The sequence below is a fragment of the Marmota marmota genome, unplaced genomic scaffold (assembly GCF_001458135.2).
Source record: "Marmota marmota marmota unplaced genomic scaffold, marMar, whole genome shotgun sequence".
Classification (NCBI taxonomy): Eukaryota; Metazoa; Chordata; class Mammalia; order Rodentia; family Sciuridae; genus Marmota; species Marmota marmota.
The window spans coordinates 15217492-15242666 of record NW_025999925.1 but is presented as its reverse complement, the minus strand read 5'-3'; the positions used below and the strand labels follow the sequence as shown (position 1 = coordinate 15242666).

General features: G+C 36.1%; 1 protein-coding gene across 26 annotated transcripts in view; it reads left to right on the top strand.

Annotated features, from left to right (window-relative positions):
• Positions 1-25175, top strand: part of Mef2c (myocyte enhancer factor 2C) — a 164656-nt gene that overhangs the window by 123574 nt on the left and 15907 nt on the right. For 24 of the 26 annotated variants that reach the window (XM_048800266.1, XM_048800270.1, XM_048800255.1 and 21 more), the window contains 2 exons: positions 7255-7441; positions 9910-9957. In XM_048800266.1, coding sequence (XP_048656223.1) covers positions 7255-7441; positions 9910-9957 — 235 coding nt within the window. The remainder of the gene's footprint in view (positions 1-7254; positions 7442-9909; positions 9958-25175) is intronic. The other 2 variants (XM_048800263.1, XM_048800267.1) reach the window with 2 other exon arrangements.

The following is a 25175-nucleotide window of genomic DNA, read 5'->3' as shown; positions in this document are numbered from 1 at the left end:
TCTGCATGTATTATTTTGTTTGCCCACATGTATAGAGGAAAAATATATACTGTTTATTACATTGTCATCGATCAAATGAAGTTAATTTTGTGCCATATAGGGATGATACCCAAGGCTCTCTTGCTTTCTGAGTAACTAATATTAGTGTCTGAACCTCACTGTACATAAGCTCCTCAGTAAGTGATTAATTATTTTTCAAAAAAGTACACTGTTTTGTAAGTTAGCAAAACAGCTTAAATCTGAGTACTAAGAACAACTCTGCAGCGAAAACAGGCTTTGTTAATTACAGGTGGAGATCTTTGGGGTCAAAAGCTCTAGGCTAAATCCACAACTGCATCCACAAGATAAATGGATGCTTGGCCATAGCGAGTGCACACTCAAACCTATTTTGAATGAAATTGGTGGTTTAAAGCTTATTTACAAAATGTATGCATATTAAAATTTCTGTCCTCAAAAACACATGTCTGTTTCTTTTGTTAAATTGAATAATATCTGTAGTAGAGCTTCTGTTGACTCAGAATTATTACTATACATATCACGAAGGAAAGTTCTATGCCATAAATTCTGAAAGATTTCATAAAACCAAGTACTATATGCAACACATTCACAGTGAGTACTTTATCCCATGAAATATTTTCTATTGTATGCAGGCCATGAGTACTAGCTAAAAGTACTCAAAATTCTTAAGTGATATATCCTTTGGGATTTTATCTTTCCCAGGAGAAGGAAAGAAACAGCTCCTTTGGGCCACCTTTCAGTTCTTAAGGCCTGAATTTTTCTTGCTATCTAGTCCATCATTTGGAATTGAGTTACAAAGTTATGTGAATGTAGAATATTAAGGCAAAGCACCTCTGATGTCTCAGATAAGAGGAATCCTTTGCATGGCTAGAGAAAAAGCAAGTATATGCAATACTGCTGGATCACTTCTCAGTCTAGGTGATCCTACATGTGGAAGGAGATTTAACCCCCAAAGTTCCAGGGAAATGTACATTGGATCGTTTTTTCTCATATTTTAAGAGAAAAGAGATGTGTTGTGTTCCTGGATTTTCTCACAGTATTTCACTCTGTCATGTAAAGAGTTCAAAATCAAGACATGTGATTTCTTAAGAGGTACAGTGGTGTGTGGCAGGGGATGAAAACCACATGAGTGTTTACAGGCAGAGCTGTGAGAAGGAACCACACTGCTCTGAGTTGTTCAAAGAATCTTCATGGCTTCAGTAAGTGCTTCAGACTTCACGATGAAAACACCAGTTTTTGCACATTGCTCTCAGTTGCTGGAAGTCGGTTTTGTTGAAAGTTTCCACAGCTGCTAAAACATTTACAGCAGAGCAAGGACACTCTGACCTTTGTGTGTAGTGAGTGTCTCCACCTCTTTAAAAACATTATAACACTGTTTTTCTTGTTCAAAGACCCAGTTTGAAGAGTTTTCCTTTTAAAATAGAAAATTTAATATTGCAGTCACCTGTTGGAATAATATAATTTATGCCCATATTCCTCAATTACGTGAAATAATTCACGGGTGATTTGGAATCTTGTCGACCAGCATTTCCTCATGCTGGGTTTGCCACAGTTCATGCTGGGCTTCACAGCAAGCAAAAACAGCTCCATTTGAGCAACCAGGAATTAGGAAATGTGCTGAATGAATGAGAGGTGGATGCAAGACTGGTTGAGAGTAAACAAGAAGGGAGGAAGTGGAGAGAAACAGTCTATATTTTATTCAAAATAATGGGCTGTGAAGAAAGAAATAACGCTGTACCTAGGATCAAAGGAGGGAGTTAAAATGAAAACACTTGACATTATTTATGGACAGAGAAGAAATGCTTCAAAAAAGGAACAGAGAACACATAGGTACAATGGAGACAAGTAGTAAAACTTCTCAAAGGGAAGAAGGATGGGGCCTAAGCAAGAAGATGGGATCTAAGCAAGATGGAGAGGAATCCAGGAGAATCCAGGTGTATTTAAGGTGGAAGGTGGGTAGGGTGAAGGCAGGTGGGTAGCTACAGAGTGACCTTTTTTTAACTTTTGTAGGAATTGAGGGAAACAAGATCAAGTGCTCACCAGAGGTCAGAGAATGATAAGCCTGGACACTGAGGAATTGTAGAAGGAATGATCAGGGAAAGACTACAGCCCTAAGAAAATTTAAATAGCAGCAGTGGTAGTCACTTCATTAGAATCCTGGGTTTCTTTTTTGTTTTGTTTTGTTTTGTTTTTGTTTAATTTGCTAGAGCTCTGAAGCTAGATAATAGTTGTTCAGAATATGAGGGTATCGTTAGTGGCAAAAAAAAAAAAAAAAAGATTCAGTCCAGTCATTCAAATCAAATAAAAGAAGGCCCATTCAAAAATCATTTATTAAAAATGTTTACATATATGAAAATATCTAAATACCTAAGTGAACCCCACCATCATGTACATCCATAAGAATGGGGTCCTAATTAGAATAAGATATAATCTATGCATGTATAATTTTATCAAAATGGATTCTCCTGTCATGTATAATTAAAAAGAACCAATAAAAATGTATTACTTTATGTTTTATTGGATTTTTCCTGTGATAGTTTAGAAATATAGTAGATTTTGGATTAAATTTCCAATACCCTCTGACTATGATGACTTAACTTCAGAAACCACCATCACTTTGTTTAGGGATAGAAATTAAGTTGTTTTAGCCATCACGTCTGTATTACTTAAAGGCAAGAGGACCAGCTTCCTGTGCCTGTGACCTGGCCCTGCTCTATGAGTGCTGTGCTGGATTAAATGCTGTACCCTAATTGTCTTGAAATTCTTAATACTTTGTTTATAATATTTATTTTTTAGTTACAGGTGGACACAATATTTTTATTTTTATTTTTATGTGGTGCTGAGGATCAAACCCAGTGCCTCACACATGCTAGGTGAGCACTCCACCTCTGAGCCACAACCCCAAACCAAAATTCTTAATATTTTTAAACAAGAGTTACATCCTCTTTTCATTTTGTACTTGGCTCTGACTACAGCATTTTATTCAATCATCCCAAATTCTCCCTTCGATTTGAATATTCTAAAAATTTGGAGCTAATCCCTGAGATCTTCGCAAGTTTAGAATTTTTAACTACTTTTTGACTTTCATGTTTTAGACCCCCCCCCCCCAATAAAATTAAATATAGAAGTTTTTAAGTTTTCTAATTTTGAAAAGTCAAGAAGAAAAGGAATAATACCAATTTCTTGGAAGCATTTATATGTAACTATAACCTTTGCATTTTCCCAAAATGTTTAGAGACACTTCGTCTCTTTATGGATGCAACCATTCCATGCCTCAGATAAGGAAATCAAGGTCAAGAAAGATTAAATGACCTGCCTTGTTTACTATACCACCTGGACCACTGCTAAGATTTCTGATAGCAAGGCTAATATTCTTTCTAATTCTCTAACATATTTTCTCAATGTGATAATTTTAAGTTTATAACTTGCTTTCAAAATTATCATAGCTGGTTTCTGATAAGGAAACAAAGCAAAAAAATCAATGAAAAGGATGTTAGCATATTTTATGAGTTTTAAATTTTTGAACTATACATGTGATATCAGAATTATATATATTTTTAAATTTTTTGTAGCTGTAGATGGACAGAATGCCTTTATTTTATTTGTTTATTTTATTTTATTTTATTTGGTGCTGAGGATCCAAACTAGTACCTCATACGTGATAGGTAAGCGCTCAGTCACTGAGTTACAGCCCCAGCCCCCAGAATAATATTTGACTGCTACTTAGCCAATCACAGTAAGCTTTACAATAATCACTACCAAGTTTTTTATGGCCCAGAATGCTAGAAAATAAATAATTCTTGGGGTGATGGTCAGAGGAGGGGAAAATAGAGGACAGTTCAGAATTTATCACATATTTATTCAAAATCTTCTATAATTCTGAAGTGCATATAATCAACTCGGGACTGGATAAATGGACTTTTTTTCCCTGAGACAGTTTCAGTATTTTAAAGAATATTTAGAGAAGATGTAGTTTTATAGCTGATCTTTAAATATCCAATAACAGTGAAATATTTATTAGTAGGAAGAGTGAGCAAAAATTTAAACATTTGCAACAAAAAGAGTTTTGAAATACCTATTCTCATTAAATACCGGAGAAGGGGGTCTTTAAGATTTACTTTTTCCCAATATTTCAGTCACTCCAACGTGGATACTCATCCACGTTCCATGAGAACCTGTTCACTTTATTATTTATGTGGTCCACAAGTAATAGGCTACTATTGTTCAGCTCTGAGTCAACCAACAGTATGATTTCAGACAGCAACATTTTATTTGTCAAAAACATACACTGTGTTGCACAGTGATTCAGTAGCAAAAGCAAGACTCAGTCACTAACTTAGGTGGCCTTGGGTCACTTACCAAATGTTACTGATTTGAAAAGGGGAAAATTATACCTGAAATGAGAAGATGTCAAAGGGGTTGAATCACATCATGTATTTAAATTTTGCAGCTTAGTGCCTGCTCAATAAATAATACACAGTAAATGTTAAGCTTATATTTTTATATTAGTATAGTATCTTTCCCCCCATATTTAAGTAGAGTGGGCTTTGCATTGCCTTATAGCAACAGAGTTTGTGGAACTTTGATGAAAGGGGACAGTAGTCAGTCAACATCATAACTGATTTTATGAGAGAGGAGGGAGATCAGGAGGAAGGCAAGTTGCAGAATTAAATGTATTGGTCAGGATGGGCTTTCCTGAGGCCAGGTTCTGAGCAGAGTTGGAGGAGGTAATGGAGTAACCACAGTAATGAGTCAAGAATGAGGGAAAAACAGACTGACTGGAGAATACATGATTGAGGTTAGTCGAAACTGGAACTTGCAGGACCTTGTGGGCCATTGAAAAAAGTCAGGTTCTCTAAGGAGTGATGAGAGCTTTCAAAGGGTTTTGAACAGGAGAGTGCATCATCTGATGCTTTTTAAGGATCAAACTGATTGCTTGGTTGAAAATAAATAGAAATTGGGCAGGAACAGAAATGGGTAAATCTGTTAGAACACAATGACAGCAGATTTCCAAAATGCACCCACCTCTGTGGACTACCACTGTTCTAAGTTTAAAAAGTTACTATTATGACCGAAAGTTGCAGCATGAAACAACTGGCAAATTCAAAAAGGTAACTAAAGAAATTTTATTTAAAAGACTGTGTATAGATGGACACAGTTAAAGGAAATTTGAGAGGATAATGAATTACATCAGGGCTTGCAACCTAGAAGCTGCTCTCACCACTGAGCCCCAAAGGAGGAAGGAGAGGAAATCACCAGGACTCAGCAATAACTATGTCCATAAGAGAGAACAACCGTATTCTCCTGACCTGCACAGGAACAGAGCAGCCTCTGCCAATATGGCTGTGGCCCAGCATGTATGCTGCTCCTATAAAAAAAAAAAAAAAATTGCCCTGACCTCTCTTGTCCATACTCTGTACTGCCACTAGTGCCTCTTCCACTGGCTGACCTGAAGCCACATGTCAGAGGACCCTGGTTGCTGCTATTGTAGGTAGGGTCAGTTCCTGGGTACAGAAGAGAGTGAACATGATGGCGAATGGCTTGCAGGACCAGTGGAGGATGCCTGGCATGTGTGTTTTCTCTGGTGTGCTGGAGCTATTATTAGCCTTTTAATGAAGGAATACAATATTTCATTCATTCTATGGACATTTACTTTACTGCATACACTAGTATTTTTGTCTTTAATAGGGCTCTAGAAATTGGGGTACTTTCATGCTTAGATGTCTTATCAAAAATTCCACGATGTCATGGTGTTTATCCAAAATTATTTTCTGTTACCATTTACAGCAGATTTTCTGTTGCCGTTTATCATTTCAATACATAAATGACCTAAAAAAGTCTGTATTATTATATCACTTGAACTTTTTTTATTTCCCTCAAATATAATAAAGAATCAAAGACACATAAAAGAAAAATGCACAAAATGTTTACTTTTGTCAATATCAGCATTTCTAAAACATGAAAGAAAAAAAACATGGGAAATGAAGAACATGGGAGCATAAACATAAACAGAAAACAGTACTGTAATCAGCAACATAAACACAGAAGTGCCACAGAGCACAATGTGTGATCCAGACCAGCCAGTCAACCAGTAAAAACAAACAACAACCCAAAACAAACAGCCATACATACACACACATTTGAACTTGCACAGTGGTTTACTAAGAACCTCTGAGGGCATGACTTGTATAAATCCTGTATTCATGCATACACATGTATGTATGTATGTGTAAATGTATATATGTACACATATACATGCATGTATAAAGGATTTATACTCATATATATGATATATATACATATATATAATTTTATATTGAGAATCCTATATGATCTGACACCATGAGTCCTCTGGCAATATATTCACACAGTATTTTCATTTGTAATGCTAAAAACAGAGAAAGAAAGGGAAGGGTATTTACAACTGTTATTAGTTAGTGCAGGCAAAAACATAAACCATATTTTTTCTTCAGTTGCAGAAATAATACCAAATATCAATAATTGAGACCTGAATCACTGTAACTGGGCATCCATGCAGCTTCAGTTCACTAAATTTGCCAACTGTCTTGTTGGAGACAGATCTTGCCATTTGTCGGTAGTAGTAGGTATATACCAAAATGTGAAACATATTTACTGAGCTATCATTTTGAAATGCAAGTTATTGAATGGTACTTGTTCTGTTGAAACCTGTATCTTAAAATGCCTATTATTTTTAGAGTTAGTTTTAAAAGACAGATTTTTTAAAATAATAATTAAACTATATGTGCTATTCACATGCCTGGGGATGATTTTATATCATTAAACTTCTGCATAAATATGCTTCAGTAAGCAATTAAACCAAAGGCTCTGGTTTGCATTTTAATCCTCCTTTTTATCTGTGAAGTCATCACAGTCATGTACCTTTGATCTTGCAGTCATTTCTGGCACCAGATTCAGACATCACAAATGAACAATTATTACTTAATAGAATGGAATTCAAAGACAATGGAGTCTAATGAAATGGGGCTTTGTTTTAAACAAAAGCGAAACCTTTTCTAATAGTTGCAAAGAAAGAGCTCTGAGCATATTAAAGAAATCAATTTATGATCTCAACTTCTTCATGGTCTTCTGCACACCATGGGGTTTGGAATTGGAATGTTTCTTGGAAAAGTAAGCACTGCCTGTACTTGAGAGCTTCTGTGGCTGTTCTTTTCTTTTACCTATATTTTCTGGGTTTATTTGTCTCTGTTCCTACAGGCTGTTCCACCTCCCAACTTTGAGATGCCAGTTTCCATCCCAGTGTCCAGCCACAACAGTTTGGTGTACAGCAACCCCGTCAGCTCACTGGGAAACCCAAACCTTTTGCCACTGGCTCACCCTTCTCTGCAAAGGAATAGTATGTCTCCTGGTGTAACACATCGACCTCCCAGTGCAGGTAACACAGGTATGCCCTCAAAAGGACTTAATCTTAACAAGCCATTGGAGGGAGCCCCTTTTGGCAAAGCCCAGGCTGTTTTTCCTATGAGATATTCTTTGGTTTCCTAGTTATGTACCTTCATCCTTTCATTGCTTAGCATCCAGCCCTACTAGGTCTTCTATCTGATAAGCCTAAATCTTTAGCATATCTTTTGAAATCTTTCATAGTCTACATTTTGTCTTTTAGGGTGTCACTTATCTCCTCACATGGCTGTTTTTTTGTTTTGTTTTGTTTTGTTTTGTTTTTGGTACCAGGGATTGAACCCAGTGGTGCTTAACTAGTGAGCTACATCCCCAGCCCTTTTTTTAAAATTTTATTTAGAGACAGGGTCTTTCTTTTACATTTTATTTAGACTCAGGGTCTTTCTGAGTTACTTAGAGCCTCACTAAGTTGCTGAGGCTGGCTTTGAACTCATGATCCTCCTGCCTCAGGCTCTGGCAGTAGAGGCATGCACTTTCATGCCCGGTGCACATGACCGTATTTTAACTATGTACTTCTCAGACAGGATGTCAAAAATCCTGTCAACACACTTCTCATTCTGCTGTCCCCCTGCCTAAAATGCCCTTTTCCTGCTTCTTTCTACCAAGGTGCCACTTCTACTGTGAAACCCGCCCCTGCACTCTCTGATAGCATCTGTCCCATTTAATGATTTATTATTTTGGCCAATTTTATTTACTTATACAATACCTTATTCCAGAAAGAATTAAATGTTGAAAATATAGATAATAGGATTGCATGTTTCATAGGAAATGTGAACTAAAAACAAAGAAATGAAGTCAGGAGCATGTCATCTCATGTGTACTGGACATAGATTTGTCTCTGCATGTCTCCTTAATGTTGTTCAACTCTGAATGTCATAAAGAAGTGAAATTTTTGCTCAGGGAAAGTCCGACCATTATTAGGATACATTACAATTTACAGTATCAAATATGTGTCTGTTTTTCCCACTGGATTGAAAGAACTTGAAGGCAAGAAGACTCTTTTTTTTTTAATTTGTTCTTTTTAGTTAGACAGAAGAATACCATTTTGATTTGCCAAACTCCCAGTGGGAACTAATTCAGTGTGTATTGAAAAAAGCTTAATTATTTCTTCTTACTTCCAAAAGCAGCATCAAAAATAATTGTATTTATAAATCACATAAGCAAACCATTATATATTTACGTTATATTTTTAAGAAAGCACTTTATAAAGAAAATTTTAGAATATCTTAGGCACATATAACTGTATTTAAAGCAGTTTATTCACTAAAGAATTTTTCCTCTAGAAGACTTTATAAATCCTGAGTCTGGGAAATGTGTACAAAGGACTTTATTGTGCTATTCTGTCTATATTTCAATATGTTTGAAATTTTTCATATGAATTTTAATAACCACATGTATTCCTTTCACAGATATTCAAATGAAGTTGAATTTCCTATTTGATAAATTCATGCTCATTTTTTTTAATTTTATATTTTATTTCCAAAACAATATTTGATGGGAAATATTTTCTTAAAATGTAATGAACAAGCCAGGCACAGTGATGCATGCCTATAATCCCAGCAGCTCTGGAAGCTGAGGCTTGAGGATGGCGAGTTCAAAGCCAGCCTCAGCAATGATAAGGCACTAAGCAACTCAGTGAGATGCTAAATAAAATACAAAATAGGGCTGGGGATGTGATTCATTGGTTGAGTGCCCCTGCATTCAATTCCCTGTACCCCCCCAAAACAAAAAGTAATGAACATTTTCATCTAATTCTAAACCCTGAACCAACTAATAATGAAGCAATTAGAAAAACTAGATGACATTTTTGCTATTATTTTTTGGTTAAAGCTTATTCCTTAAAAACTAAAAGTAATTATTATACTCAGCATTTTGTTGAAACAACCCAACTCTCATGTAAACATTGTCAAATGTTAATCTACTTGCTTAAATTAGCAGTGAATAAGCATATGTTCCTAACTTTGTGAAAACATGTTTATTGTGTCAGTATAATTTATGTGGGTAGACTTACAAAGTGGTCAAAATTCTGGACAATTAGCATTGCATAAAATTAATGATGTAAGATATATTTACATATATGGTGTAGGATATATTTATATGGTTCTCTGAGCATATAGTGGACCTGAATTTTTTTATTGCCTATGAAGAATAGGAAAGACCTAGATTTGGAAATAATAAAATGAAGCTACCATTCAAAGACTGGATATTTTTTTAATATAATCTTTCCTAGAAAAAAAAAAAAAAGATCCTGCAAAATGTCAGTGATTGAATGTATTTTTAACATTTGAGCACAGCATGTCACAATAAAACAAATGTCAGCCATCTGACTTAGGTAGCACTTTACAAATTTATGACTCTCAGGATTGGACAAAATACTGAGGTTTCTAAAGGTAAAGTGTTTTGTTCTGTGGGCCTTTAGCCTTTCTCCTTTTGATCTCCCTCCTTAATCCCTAGGTGGTCTGATGGGTGGAGACCTCACGTCCGGTGCAGGCACCAGCGCAGGTAAGCAGGGACTTCCCTACTGCACTGTGTGTCACTGTCTAGATTGCCAGGAAGTCAGTCTTTTTTGTACAAAGTAAAGTTGAGAGGTCTGTGAGAGGCTTGGGAAAATGGCCCCAAGAATTTCTAAAGCACTTTTTGAAGCAGGAGTGGTTAAATAATAACTTACAAGAAAACTATTTATTAACTAGAACCGTCCTTAATAAAGGGTTCATCTGGTCAGTGAGAGAATTGAAGGCTCCAAACAAATCAACTTAATCCTAGATACTATTCCTACACATAAGAGTCCCTTTAGCAAGTCACACTTTGTGTGTTCTCTGTTAATCATTTCACAGTAAAAGTGAATCATTTTCCACCCAAAAGAAGTACTGAAATCCTATTCATTTCTAAAGAACAGAGAGTAAAGAAAAGAAGGGAATAAGATTTTAACGATTCAGCAATCTGGTAATAAAACCAAATTTAACATTAAAATGAGTTTTCAGAGAACATCAACGTAATCTACCCCCCCAAAAAAAACTCTTAAATATATATTAGCTCTTAAGAACTTCTTAAACCATGGCCAGTTGTCTCATAGCCGCAGTTTTCTGTATAATTCATGATATTGTGATTATTGAGATATAAATGCTGTTTTCAATGCAGAAGAAAGATAGCACAATACTTTTAAATGCCATCTGTAGTTTGCTATTGGCATAACAAGTAACCATGGTAATTTCTGCAGCTGGAACATGCTATACATTTTAAATAGGCGGGGCATGCATGAATGGCACAAGGTTATGTTTGAAATGTCAAAAAAAATTCAAGTTTATTGAAATATCCATGGACAACCTAATTAAAATATTTTACCAGGGTCAAGTATAATAGCCTACTAATTATAAGAAAAAAGATAAAGAAAATGGGCATACAAAAACATACAAATGGATAAATATGTCCATTTGGGGGTAGTGTTTCTCCCTCTTTGGTATTGGTTCTTTACTAATTTGATGAGTGATGACGAAAAAGAATTTGAACTACATAGTGAATTAACAGGATGAATAGCTCTAACTTCCTATTTATATATAAAATTTTACATATAAAATTGAAAATTAGAGGCAAATTAGTGAACTTAATAGTAGTTATTTTGCTGGACTCTAGAAAGGATATGGTTGGGTTTTTTTCACCTGAAAAAAGACTTTGTAGTTTGTTGTCTCAAAATTAGAGAACCATATTAAATCCAGACCTCTGTGTTTCCTGGATTCAAGTCTCTGCCAAACACTATGTTTAAAGAGAAGGGTAGAGACCAAGAATTGGGTGGTCACAAAGACCAAGACATAATGTAAGAAAAATTACTTAGATGTTATAATGATTTATCTAATATCTCAATGCACCAGTTTTCTTGAGAATATAGGAACAGTCAGTAGTAGAGATGAAAGTTATTAAAACTTATAGCAAAAAAATATGTAGAGGAGAACAGCTTTGATGGAAGTGGTCTCTTATTACTGCGTAGTAGCTAGAATGCTTTAGAATCCTATGTTGAAAATTTAAAGTGTTTGATTGTTCAATGCTGCTGTCATTGTCAGTTCCCTGACAGTCAGCTAAGTTGATTGGCCCTCCAGGGAGAGAGAAGACCCTCCATCTTGTAAGCATAAAAGTTTGCCACATAACAGGCTATAGTATTATTCCACTAGCAAAGTCTCAGGAGTTTAACAAATGCATCTTTCTACCTCAGACCTCTGCTGTAGGCATGAGACTCTTTTAATTCAAAAATAGAAGAAAAGAAAAAGACAATTGTTCCACCCTAAAGACAATAATTATTCTGTCTTTATTGTATCTTATAGCTGTGAGAATATAGTTTCTCCACAGTTGTATATAGTTACTTACCCACTTTTTAAAGGGAGAGGAAGAAGCTCTTTCTAACATGGTGCCAAGGCACACCTGTTACAGATGTCATTTGGTCTTGAGCTTAGCTGTCACATCTTGCCCATAAACTCAGCCCTCTTCCTCTTCTTTCACATGCCAACCAGTATCATATGTTGAAGCAGAATATATCTGTGCTGATGTCAAAGAATCTCACAACACCAGAGGGAAACAAGATCAGCCAGAGTGTGTCTGCATTTTCAAAATAGAAAATTAAGGCAAAATAACTCCCAATTTTTTAATATTCTCATTTAAATTAAAGGTCTCAGAGTTAGAAACTCTAAGGCCAAGTGGCAATTCTGCAATCAAACTAAATGCTTTTTAGCCTTTGAAGTTTTTTTTTTTTAAATCAAGTCATATCAGAGTGTAAAAAGGGAATAGTTTCATGAAGGAAGAAAGGGAGTTCAACATTTATTATGTGCCTAGAATCAAAAGACCAAAAAGGTAAGCATTCTCCTTTTCAGCTCAGTTCAGTCATAAAGTTGTAGCCTCTTTCCCCAGCCAGTTCACTAAGCCATTCTTCTCTGTTATCCTGTCATGCTCTGAGCCATGCCTTACCAACTCTCTCCCAGGTGTTTTCTAAATCTACCCCTCTTCTTTCCCATCCCATTGCCCTGGTTGAGGCTCCTACCAGTGCCACAGGGATGTATCCAGAGCATGTTAATTCAGTGCTCTGCTTCACATTACATTCTTCTTCAGTCTCCCTGTGACTAATTGATCTTTCTCAAAGCCTTTACATCCTGAAAATTCAGCATGTGGCTTCCCAGGTCTTTTGCAATTCACCAAAAGCCTCTTATCTGTGACCCATTCCTATTCTTCAGTCTTAACTTCTCTTCCTCCACTGCCATCAAGAACCTTGCACTTCAGCTCTACTAATAATAAACATTTAAATTGCTTTTATTATCTGTTTTGCCAAAAGAAGTAACTCATTCATCTTCATAGAGATTCTTTTAAGTAGAAACTCTTGTTATACCCTTTCTATAGATGGGTCCAGTGAGGCAAGGGGAGATTAAACAATTGCCCAAAATAGAACTCAGGCATCATCCTGGCTGGAATCCAAGCTCTTAACTCTCTACTGTGGTCCTTTTCACAAATGGTGTCAAAGCTGCTCACACTTACCTATGCCTTCTCCTCCCTGCTTTGGGCTACTGAGTACTGTTTGTCATTGCTCAGATTTTATTTCAGCTGTTCAGGAAATCCTTTCCTGGCTCTTCCAGAGGAGTTATGCACCTCTTCTCTGTACTAATGGTGGCAGTCTGTACTAATGGTGCATATCATCTTGCATCATAATTGCAACGTCTGGGCATGTCTCTCCTGGACACAGATCTCTGGGGGCAACTGTGTCTTAGTTTGTATTCTTAGCTCAATGTATAAGGGTTAACGTATAGTCGATACTCAGTAAATGTTACCTAAATAAAACATCTATCTTCTAGACATAGAAGTTTTAAAGAGTATTGATGTAAAGCAGGAAGAACATTTTAAATAAATGATGTAATTTTTAAAACAAAATGATATACCCTTCATCTGTAATTTATAAAAATAATGTATTTAATATTGTATACAGTGAATATCTATTTGATGAAATGGAGAGCACATGGGTCAGTAAGGCGAGGTTTTACTATCTTCTCTAATATAACAGAAAACCTGAAAAGCTGATACATAGCAATAAATTAAATGCAGGTTGGTATCTCAGATTATCACTAATCAACTCTTAAAGCAATGAAGTTCTTATCGCTTAAGTTGAAGTAATTTCAAAAATGAAAGCAAGTAGTAATGAAGAAGTACCAAGATGGGCTTATGCTCTTGATATAGGATATATACAGCAAGTCATTATAATGCATTAGTAGCAGTGACATTTCTAGGATTCAATTGACAGTTATTCCTCTACTACTTAATCCATTCCTCCCAACAAGCAAAGTGAGAAGTCAGTGCTTTTAAAGTTACATTTTGTCATATCTCTGTACATTAAAGCTTTTAACATGCTAATCTGAGTGGTTATTGATGATTGTAAGATCAAGTTCTGTTGAGCTGTTGTAATCATTAGATTTGATGGAAATAACCGTTAGCACAGCAGTGCCTTGTTGGGTTATGCACTACCCTATTAGTGCCCTCTGTTTTCACCTTGATAATATGGTTGCCTTTTGTTAAGTAGAAAGTACCAGTGTGTACAGTATCTACTGATTTATGGTTGATATTTTAGAAAGGAAGAAGACAGAGGAAGAAGAAAAGCCTTTAGTGATTCCTTTGAAATTTTTACAGAATTTTACAGTCTACCTCGCTATTTGTATGGAGGGCGGGGGTGAGATTGAACCCAGTGGCACTTTACCCTTCAAACTATATCCCCAGTCCTTTTCATTTTTTTTTTTTATTTTGAGACAGGGTTATGCTAATTGTTGCTGAGGCTGGCCTAGAACTTGCAATCCTCCTGCCTCAGCCTCCTGAGTCAGCTGGGATGACAGGCATGTGCCACCACACCAGACTCTACATAGCTGTTTGACAATGAGGCAAAGGAGATTTATGTATATTGGTTAATAATTTTAATTAGCATTTATTGTAAATTAGACATAATTTTATATAAAAAAAACTAACAGCTGTTTCTTTATTTTGATTGTTAATTGTTTACTATTTTATGCATTGGGTTGTCAAGCATTGTCATTTCTGGAATGCTTAATTTATATCAGCTAAATACTTGGAGACTTGATGGTGGCAATGTACTTTTGTGTATACCAGACGGAAAACAGGGAGACCTGGCTTCCAGGCTCTGGAAAAAAAGCCATCTAGCAAGACATTCTCATGACTTAGTACCTTTGAACTTAGCAGTTACATATGAATGGGCACAAATACCTTTGCAATTCAGTTATCCATGATGTTATGATTATATAATCATAAAGCAGTTTGATTTATCTAACATTGGAAAGAAAGTTTAGCATATTACAACATAGAACTAAGTAAGGAGAGGAATGATCATATAACATTTAATTTTTTTGTACCGATAACACTGTTTTGCAAGTATTTGAGAACACCTATCAGAAATTTCTTGGCTGTGATGACTTATTTTGGGGAGCGGGGGATAAAACCCAGGGGTGCTCTACCATTGAGCTACATTCCCAGCCCTTTTTATTTTTTATTTTGAGACAGCGTCTCTCCAAGTTGCTGAGATTGACCTCAAACTGGTGATCCTTCTACCTCAGCCTCTTGAGTCTCTGGGGTACAGGAGTGTACCACCATACCTGGCTCTGGGTTGACTTGCTCATCACCCGAAAGACTTCCTCCCATTTCTCAATGGTTTAAAATATCAACAAAATGTTTAAGAATTTAGACTCAAAATATTGGTTTTAACAAGTTTGCCCTTTTATTGCCTAACAAATTCAGGTTATAATATTCCAGAAACACAAAAGAATGCCATTTATTTTTTCTCGAATAAGAAAACTAATTGTTAGTATACAGATACCATTTTTATCATCCTTTGAAAAATATTATTAATCTGCAAATGAAAAAACAAAACAAACTGGGTTAATAGTTGTATTCATTCTTATGGAAGGAAAAAATAAAACTCTGAATTTATCCTGTTTTACATTGGGAGTTCACCCAAAATGTGGATAAAGATACATAGCATTGACTTTTGTTTTTATCTGTGAAATTAAGTAACACTGAGAGTTTTAACCCAACCGAAGGTCATCTAGATTTTTTAAAGGGGGAAAAAAAAAACACTCAGTCCTCTCATTGGGTGATGTGCAGCATGTGTTTTGCAGCCACTGCCAAGAAAGTCAGTGTCCGCTTCCATCTACAATCCCTGGCAAATCACAGAGCAGTAGTGCCTTGACGCCATTCTGTGGGGGCTGCTGTCAGTGCGGCAAAGGCAGGTCAAAGAGAAGACAAATGAAAGAAGTTGCAGGTCAACTCAGGATACTGTAAAACCTGCCTTCAACTTCTTGCTCTGGACTTAATGCCTAAGGACTTTGATTTCCAGAGGGAGAAAGAAAATCTCAAATTAAACTTTGTGGAGAGTATAGAAGCAGATTTTATAGCCCTTTGTTTGTCATATTTTCAACTTAACAAACCATGTATTTTGGTTTTTTTGAGCTAGGGTCTCACTGTGTTGCCCAGAATGATCCCAAACTTATGCAATCAAGGGATCCTCCCACCTCAGTCTCTAGAGTAGCAGGGATTGCAGAAGGGTGCCACCATGCCCGCTTCCACACCATATATTTCTTCTACTCACCTACCTGTCAGTTATATTCAGTAAATCAAGGTAAAAATTGGTCTCTCTGTTCATATCATATTGATTTACTGTAAGAGTGTAACTGATAATAAAATTTTGGCCGTTTTTAATATTAAATTCAAGAAGTTAATATTCTTCTCTAAATATGAGTTTTACTCAAAGTTGTCATTTTTCTTCCTCACAGCAACCATTTTTTTCCTCCCTGTATACTACTGGGTTCTCTGTTCCCTATTTTTGGCATCACCATAAGATTTTATTTAGAGATAACACATAAAAAAGCTTTTTTCATAATCATCAGTAATGTGAAATTGTGCATAAGTAGACAGCAGATGCTGAAGGAGGAATGTGGTTAAAAAACCCCTCTTTTGGAAATCAGTTTTCTACCTACCAGGGACTTTCTCACTTGAGGCTTCAAGGCTGTCAGCCAAGAGTATAATTTGCTGTTTTTAGATAAACTTTTGCCAATCACTTAAATTTTGCAGTTAGACTTAACTTAGTGTATTTCAGTTGAATTTCAATTCCAAGAGTATATAATCTGATACAGACTCATATTTGAGACATCATTAGCTACTTTAAAGAAAACTAAGTGTACTGTACCAGAACCTCCATGAAACAATTTGAATTTATAATCTACAGATGTCCCCATAGGGTGCTAAGTAGTTCCTGGGTTCATAATTTCTCCACTCTGTTGTTTTAACTGAACCCAGTATTTTCATGTTAGCGTAGAGACTGTGCCCTCCTTTCACAGTTTCTTGGACTTAGAGTTCACTTACCATTTCCAGTTATGATAAAGAACTAATTATGTTGTATATAAAGTCTGTGGAGGAGGGAGCCCTGCTATACTAATATAGGCTATTGTAATATACTGGTAAAAGCAAACTGAAGTCCATCATCCGTTTGTGTGTGCAAACATTAATTTATTTTATTTTTTTTAAAGGAGAGAGAGAGAAAGATAGAATTTTAATATTTATTTTTTAGTTTTTGGCAGACACAGCATCTTTGTATGTGGTGCTGAGGATCGAACCTGGGTCGCACGCATGCCAGGCGTGCTACTGCTTGAGCCACATCCCCAGCCCGCAGACATTAATTTATATAACAGTCATGAAAAAAGGGACCTTTAGTTACCACTGGTATTAAGCAATGTAATGAGAACAATGAAAACATGAAACAGAATTTTTGCTCAAGCAGTAATTTGGGAAAATATTCTAATGGCAGATATTCAGGATAATATAGTAATCAAGGAGAATATATGATATACAAGTTATTTCAAAGAGAACAGTATTGCCTTCAGAAAGTCTGTGAAAATCCCATTTTGCAGGATTCTTGTGAGAATTCAGTGAGATAATTGATGTAAAACTTCCAACACAGTTTCTGCCGCAATGTAAGCACTTGTTAATAAATGATAGCTATTGTTATTATGGGAATTACCTATATTTTTTTATTTTCTAACCAAACTAAGGTTAGTTTAATGCAGTTCCAGTAATATGAGTTAAGTGTACAATGAGCACACACTGGTCAGCTTCCCAGAGCTATCTGGTGTGGCCCTCTGTCCTTAACTGTGGGAGTGAAGCAGACTTTTCCATCACTCTGAGGCAGAACATGAGAGCAGCACAGCTCAGTGCAACACATTTCACTTTGAACGCTATGAACTTCTGATGTGTTCAAAGCAGTTGTGTAAATGTTAAAACCACAAGTAATTATTCTTTCTCTTCTGTCACGTTCTCTCTAATTTATACTGTCTCAATATTTTTGTTTAGAAAAATGACTGAAAGAATGAGCGATTGTGTCAATAATGAAGACACCCCCTCATTTTTAGCAGAGACAGGCCCAAAATCGCAAGGAGTGAACAATTAAATGAGTCATAAATCCATCACTCATTGCTAAGTGGAATTTTTTAAAGATAGTAAGGTTCAATATCATTTTGATGGTGCAATTAAAAAGTATCCCTTAAGTAAATCTGTATGCAAAGCAGAAGAATATTTTGTGCACTGGAAACATCAGATTGTCCATTTCTTACTTATTTGCAAATGGAGCTTTTTTTTAAGAGATAGAGGGAGAAATACAGAGGCATGCTAAGTCTCAGACATCTGGCTTTTGTAATAACTCAGTGGGACCCTGTGTTCTGGATTCATATCAAAGCTCTCCCACTTGCTGACAGGGAGATCTCAGTCTTGACACAGAAGCTCCCAAAGCCTCAATTTCCTCATTTATCAAAAGTTGGGGTGATACTGCCTGACCCTCATGAGTACTAGAACAAATGAGAGAGTGGCTTGCCAACATAAACCCACTTTATGACACAGACTCTCAATCTTTTGGAAAAACAACTTAGTGATAAATAACAGTTCTGAGCTTCTGCTTCCCTCTCTAGAGCTTAGAATATGTGTGCATGTTCAAAGTTCAGTATTTAGTTGACAGACAGACTGTTAATGTACAAAAGATCACTAAGCAGAGTGGCTAGATGTGAAATGTGCAATGCTCTGTTCTGTTTTCAGGTAACATGGTTAAGCAGAAGAGGTTAATCTCTTTTTAGAATGTCAGCTGGCCCTGAACTGGTCCCGCCAAGAATAGCCTTGGCATTAGTGGATCTTGGGTATTTTTTCTAAGAACACACCACAGAAGGTACTGAGGTTTTGCTGGAATTTCTTCACTATCTCATATTTTACAATATTGGTTCCTCCCCTAGAAAGAGTGGAGACTTGATTTTGTGTGTAAGCATCTATAACCAGGAGTCTTTAGCAAGATAAGAATCAGATCTGATTTGCCTCCCTTCTATATTAGTCTTGTTGAAATTTTCATCATTTCCAGATTTCTGACCCCAGAGCCAGAAAGGCAATTGTGGTTGCCTTTTCTTTTAGAGCCATCCATGAAAATGATCGCCTTTTCCCTTTAAGAAAAAGAATTGATTGTGATTCACAACAGCTGAGTAACATAGTTTCTAAAATGGCAGAGTAGGGGCTGGGGATGTGGCTCAAGCGGTAGCGCGCTCGCCTTGCATGCGTGCGGCCCAGGTTCGATTCTCAGCACCACATACAAACAAAAGATGTTGTGTCCACTGAAAACTAAAAAATAAATAATAAAAAAAAATTTATAAAAAAAATAAAATAAAATGGCAGAGTAAATATAAAATGCAATCTAGAAGGTCATATTTTCCACTAAAAAATTGTTTAAGAGTGTCATTTTCAATAGAGTAGGGGGTTGTATAAGCAAGTTTACCATATATAATTAAAGTAATTTTTGTGAAAAGATGTAGGTTCAGTTGAGACACAAGATAGCATCCTGATAATAAAACTAACTTGTAAAACTTTTTCAAAGTCAAATGTAAATTGATGAGCATTATTATGAATTGGTAGTGAGCATAATTATGAATGTGACATTTATGTAACAAGATGCTATCCTGTAAATATTTCCAAAATTTTACTAATAAAAGGAAAAACTAAGAGCCTGGGGTTGAACCTCAGTGGTAGAGCATGTGCTTAACATGTACAGTCTTACGTTCAATTACCACCACCAGGAAAAAGAAATGGGTAAAACGTTTTCCTAAAGTAAAAGCAGATCATCTCATAAAAGGTACAGCTGTGTATTCAGCTTATCATTCTCCTGTGGCAATTTGCTCCAAACTCCCCCAAATCAGATACCATTAACAAATTAGTACACAAAGCAATTTTAGGTGCATATATATTATGAGTTATTTTCCAGATGACTAATAGCAGGTACCATAAAATCCCAGACATTTTTCTAACATGTCCAGTGGTTCTGGTAGAAGCTGGTCTTTTTTAATTGACAGCAAGTATAAACATCTTTACCCTCTATTAGTCATGAGAAGATTATTGACTAAAATTTTACGAAATCTGTCTTTAAAAGCATATGTAATTATCCACTGTAAATAGTGCACCAAAGTTAAATAGTTGCTCTAGTGTTTAGTGTGGCCTCAATGTTTCCTATTTATTTTAAATATTCATTGTGAATATTTATCCAGAGGGAGAACATAAATATGATCTGGCACATTGCCATTCTGTATCTCTTTATATGAGTGCAGTATCTTCTATTTATGATGCCCAAGCTGACCATGTCAAGTGTTCCTCAAACTTTCACACCACCTCTGACTTAGGAGAACCTTTAAGTCTTCGATTCCTGGTCTTGAATTTCATTTATTTCTCCTCTTCCTCTGTAATCCTGTACTTTTAAAATGAGATGAGACATAGAGGGCTCTTAAAGCTCAGAGCATGACTGATTTTCAAGGGAGCAATGCAGTGTATTTCAGCTTCAGGGCATGGACACACTGCTTGAGTTCCTATTATGGCTTCTCCATTTGATGGCTGTTTGATGTTGAGCAAGTTACTGGACCTCTCTATTCCTCAGTTTTTTTCATTTTATAACAAGGATTCTTTTAATATCTCACAGGGTTATCCTTATTAGGATTAAAGGTCTTTTACATCCACATATGATATCAAACAGTTACATAGCAGTTACTAGTTACCAAGTACTATTTGGGACAGTTAATGTGCATGCTTGATGTTTTGAATGTCATTGGTAAATAAAGCTATACTGTGTTGCTGTTGTTAATACTGTTGTACAATCATGTTGACAACACCTGCCTCAGATGAGTATCTGAGAGTCTCTGATTCGGATTACTTTTATGCTTCTTTTACTTAATCATTTATATTTAGAAGGCTAAGGCTCCACACGGTTGAAGGAACTATGTTGAAGACATTGGTGATTAGCACCTGAATTTATCTGCTGTACCCTCCTTTCCCCCCTGCTCCTGACTGCATGTCAATCTTTCCCTCTTTGCATTTGGATCTCATTCCACATGTGTCCTGGGTCTGGTGCATGCTAACTAGCCTCCCTAATTGCAGTCTAATCCCTTTTAGGTTCTGATTTCCACTGCCACTATAAATATTTCCCTAATACACACGTAATAAAACTAACCACTGAGAAGTTATCATTGGCTGCTCATTTTCTATAGCATAAAGTTTGGTACAAGTTTACTGTAAAGTCTACAGTATAAAGTGAACATAATCTGAGAGCTTGCCAAGCCTTCTTGTCCAACTCCTGAGGGTTGCATACTCTAAAACATCCAGTGTTTCATCTTCATAGGAGGCTCATCGTTCTCGAACACAGTTGCTCTGCTCTTGTCCTGTCCTGTGTTTCCTCTCTCTGAGAAGTCTCTTTCTGAACCTTCTAATAAAATTCTACTCACTCATAGTTGCCACCTTCCTGCCATTCTTTTTCCTAGGCTGCTTATATTTTGATGAAAAGTTTTGTGTGAATTAATTACTGTTGAGACTTGTCTTGAGACAACCTATGACAATGTTTGTCATTGTAGAAGAAAAGTTCAGTGTCTCGTTAAAGTTTTCATCTTCGTTAGGAAAAATTTGTGCCTTTTGATTCTGCTACTATTTGAAGTAGCTAAGATAATGTGCCTGAAATAATTAACAGATATGATAGCCAAAAAAGAAAATTCAGTTAACTCTCTGTAAACAAATTTCATAGAATGGCACTTGCGTCATTTCCTCTCTTACATATTATATGGTTGATAAATACTTTGTCTCAAATAGTGGATTGGCCACCTATATACAATGATGATCTAAAATAGAAAAGTAGCATAAAGAGAAAAGACTCTTGGGGCTGGGGTTGTGGCTCAGTGGTAGAGTGCTTGCCTCACATGTGTGAGGCACTGGGTTCGATTCTCAGCACCACATATAAACAAATAAATAAGTGAAGGTCTGCCAATACCTAATAAATTTTTTTTTTAAAAAAAAGAGGAAAGATCCTCAATGTTGGAATTTAACAAGTTACCCTTCACATTTTTAGTTTTCTTCTCAGATTCCCTCAGTAAATCAATTCTCAGTGCCATTCCTGAATAATTCCTGATTTTTCTAGGATATTCTCTATATGTTTTCCAAGCACATGAGACATTTAAAGACATAGTAGTTTGTACAGTATCCCTGCCTCTAATTGCAGCAGGAGTTTAGAGGAGAGTGAGTTCAGTGTGGGCTGAAGTTGTCTGAAAGGCATCATGAAAGAGTTGGAACTATAGCTGATCCTTAAAAGATGAATTTGAATTAAACAGGAAAGTGAACACTGCCAGTTATTGAACTGCTAGAGCAAAGACTAGGGCATATTCAGAGGACTGTCAACCTGACTTTGGCCATTGGAAATTGGATTAGATAGAGAGAGTGGGTCAACTATGACAGTCCTGAGAGCCAGACAGGGCACTGACCCAACTGTGTTAAATGCTATTTGAAAAAGTAATATGCTGGAAGTGGTAATATAGAAAGGTTCCCCTGGGTAGACCGGTTAATATCACATATAATCACAGAAGTTGCATATAGCTATAGGAAGTTCACACCCTCCTGAAGTCCATCTTAGAGGCTGGTGAAGAATCCCTAACTAGGGACCACAGGACCAGATGGGGTGTTATTGAAAAGCAGTCAAATGGAGATGAAAGCAATGAAGATGGAGATAGTTATCATAAAGAGAAGAGACCCTCAATGTTTGAATTTAACATTTTCAAAATGTTAATGAGTAACTTGAAAAAGAAGCAAGAATTGGGATTCATTGGACACGGAGATGGAGGAAGAACAGGACGGAAAGAATGGTCAAAGTCGGCAATTTGTGAGATTAAAAGATTATGCCAGTGAAAAATTAGACACGATCCTTAAGGACTAGTTTCAGTTTTGTGCTTATTTAGTTTTATGTGCTTGTATTTATAATTGAAAGTCTTGGAAAAGAAACAACAAATGAAAAGACTCATAATGCCCAAACATCCAAATAAAAGGAAGTTTTAGAGCCAGGGGCTCAAAGAGAGCTACATGCTCAATTGAGCTCTGTAAGACAAGGCAAAATGCCTTCCTCATAATATCTTAAGCCAGGAATATGTTCTTTGAATTTACAGCTTCTTAAAATAGGAGTCAATAAAAGGGGGGGGGGGCAAGTGTTTGCAAGTTAACCATGAAAAGAAAAAAAAAAGTTTTTTCTCCTAACACCATATTTGAAGTCCTGGAGTATTTACACTAATTTTAATGTTTACAAACTTGTAGCCAGTAGAGGTAGATTCCTTTATGTAAGTCAGACCGTGAATGTTGAAGTTGTGTGTTTTTTTTTTTTATGAAATGATATTTTTAATCAAATGAAACTATAAAAGCTTCATTTAACTGTACAGTTGGTCTGTACCTCTTTTATATATATATATAATCTGTAGTCAGGAAATCCATTCACTCATGCTTTATAATTTTTGTGCTTTTAAGTGGTCAGAAGAATGTGACATCTGCATACAGTCACGTCTAAATTGATAATTGTCCAGAAGGAGGGTAATTTTAAAACACAGCATGAAGAAAGGTTGAATCTGTATATTAGAAGGCTGTTGAGAGGTGGAGCTTCCCACCTCCCGACCCCTGAATTTAAATGAGACCATTCTCTCTGGTGAATTTATCTTAAGGTGGGACAACAGCCTCCACACAGGCCGCAGCATTTTGAGTGAGGAGGAGTCTGCGGTTGCCCAGCCAGTTTAAATGCAGGTTCTTCTTAGCAGTAAACCACACACATGTATTCATCATTGATTTTCAAATGATAGGTTTCTATATCACTGGTTTAGGATCCACAGTCTTGCATTCCTGAATCTATATTATGCCAAAAGAATAACAATTTGGTGGCTGGAAACAGAAATGGTTATTATACGGCTCCAAAATGCTAGCTGGCACAATATGCTAAAAACAGCAGAACTTCAGCCGTAAAAAGCAGGATTTTTTTTTGTTCTTAAAAATAACTTTATGCTCTAAAAATATGAATTTAAGAAGTGTCATCATGGTTCAAAATATTTTACATTGAATATGTAAACACCTTAAAATATGTGACGAATCTTCTGAAATGGTATGATTTCCAAATAACAAAAAATATCCAAAAATATTCCAGAAATAGAATGCTTTTTAAATCAGTTTTTTTAGTTTTGAGGTATTTATCGGATGAAAAACTGATGTATGTTTTTCTCCCCTGCTGCTGCCCCAATCATTGTTTAAAATGTAGGCCAAAAGACGTAGGCTTTGTTGGAATTTCTCAGTGAGTATACTGCAGAATAATGTTGTTGTTTTTTTTAAAAGAAACTTTCTTCAGAACCTCTGTGACACATTTCCATTTTCGTGCACTGGCCCAGTGCTTCTCATATCACAGGACAACACATTTCACGAAGCGGTTTTACTTCCTTTTAGCAAAATAACTCCTCCATGCAAACCAGTATCGGCATCTACCGAGCCGGGGCTTCAGTTTCTTCTGATCTATTCAAGCTTCATTGCACTGCTTAACTGACTATTTTTTCCTTCTTCTTTTGAAATTACTTAGCTAATTTTCCATTTGATTGTTTATTTAAACCAGATCTCACGCAGGCTTAATGTGTAAGTGACACATGTATTCAGCGTGTCTGTCTGAACTTCAGCTGACGGGAAAGTATAATACTAATTTTATTGGTTTCCTCATTGCCTTCTTATCCAGTAGAATCTATCAATTCAAACTAAGGCACTAACATAGTCACAATTATGATTCAGTAAAACATGTTAAATATAAAAATCCTCTGAACATTCCAATTTATCAAGGATTTTTCTTACAGTCTTGTCTTTATTTTTCCTGATGCGAAAAGGTAAATGTATTGTTTCATATAACATCTTTTGCCACCAAAATGCTGTCTAAGTTAACTATCTGGTCATTTTGGTTTTTTTATAAATTTAGCTGGCTATAGAGAATTTAGCTAATTTTTTTTTAATTTATTTTGGGGGGTACCAGTGATTGTGCTCATGGGTGCTCCACCAGTAAGACACATTGCCAGCCTTTTTTATATGTTTAATTTAGAGACAGGGTCTCACTGAGTTGCTTAGGGCCTCACTGAGTTGCTGAGGCTGGCTTTGAACTTGCCATCCTCCTGCCTCAGCCTCCTGAGCTGCTGGGATTATAGGTGAAGGTCACTGTGCCTGGCTCCAAAACTTAGCTAATTAAGTTTTATTTAAGAAGAGTAATTTATATTAAACATCAATGAACATATCTTAAGCAACTACTGTGTACTCAACACATGTTGGGGGGGGGCAGTATTTGTTTCCCCCCTAACTTGGAAAACTGT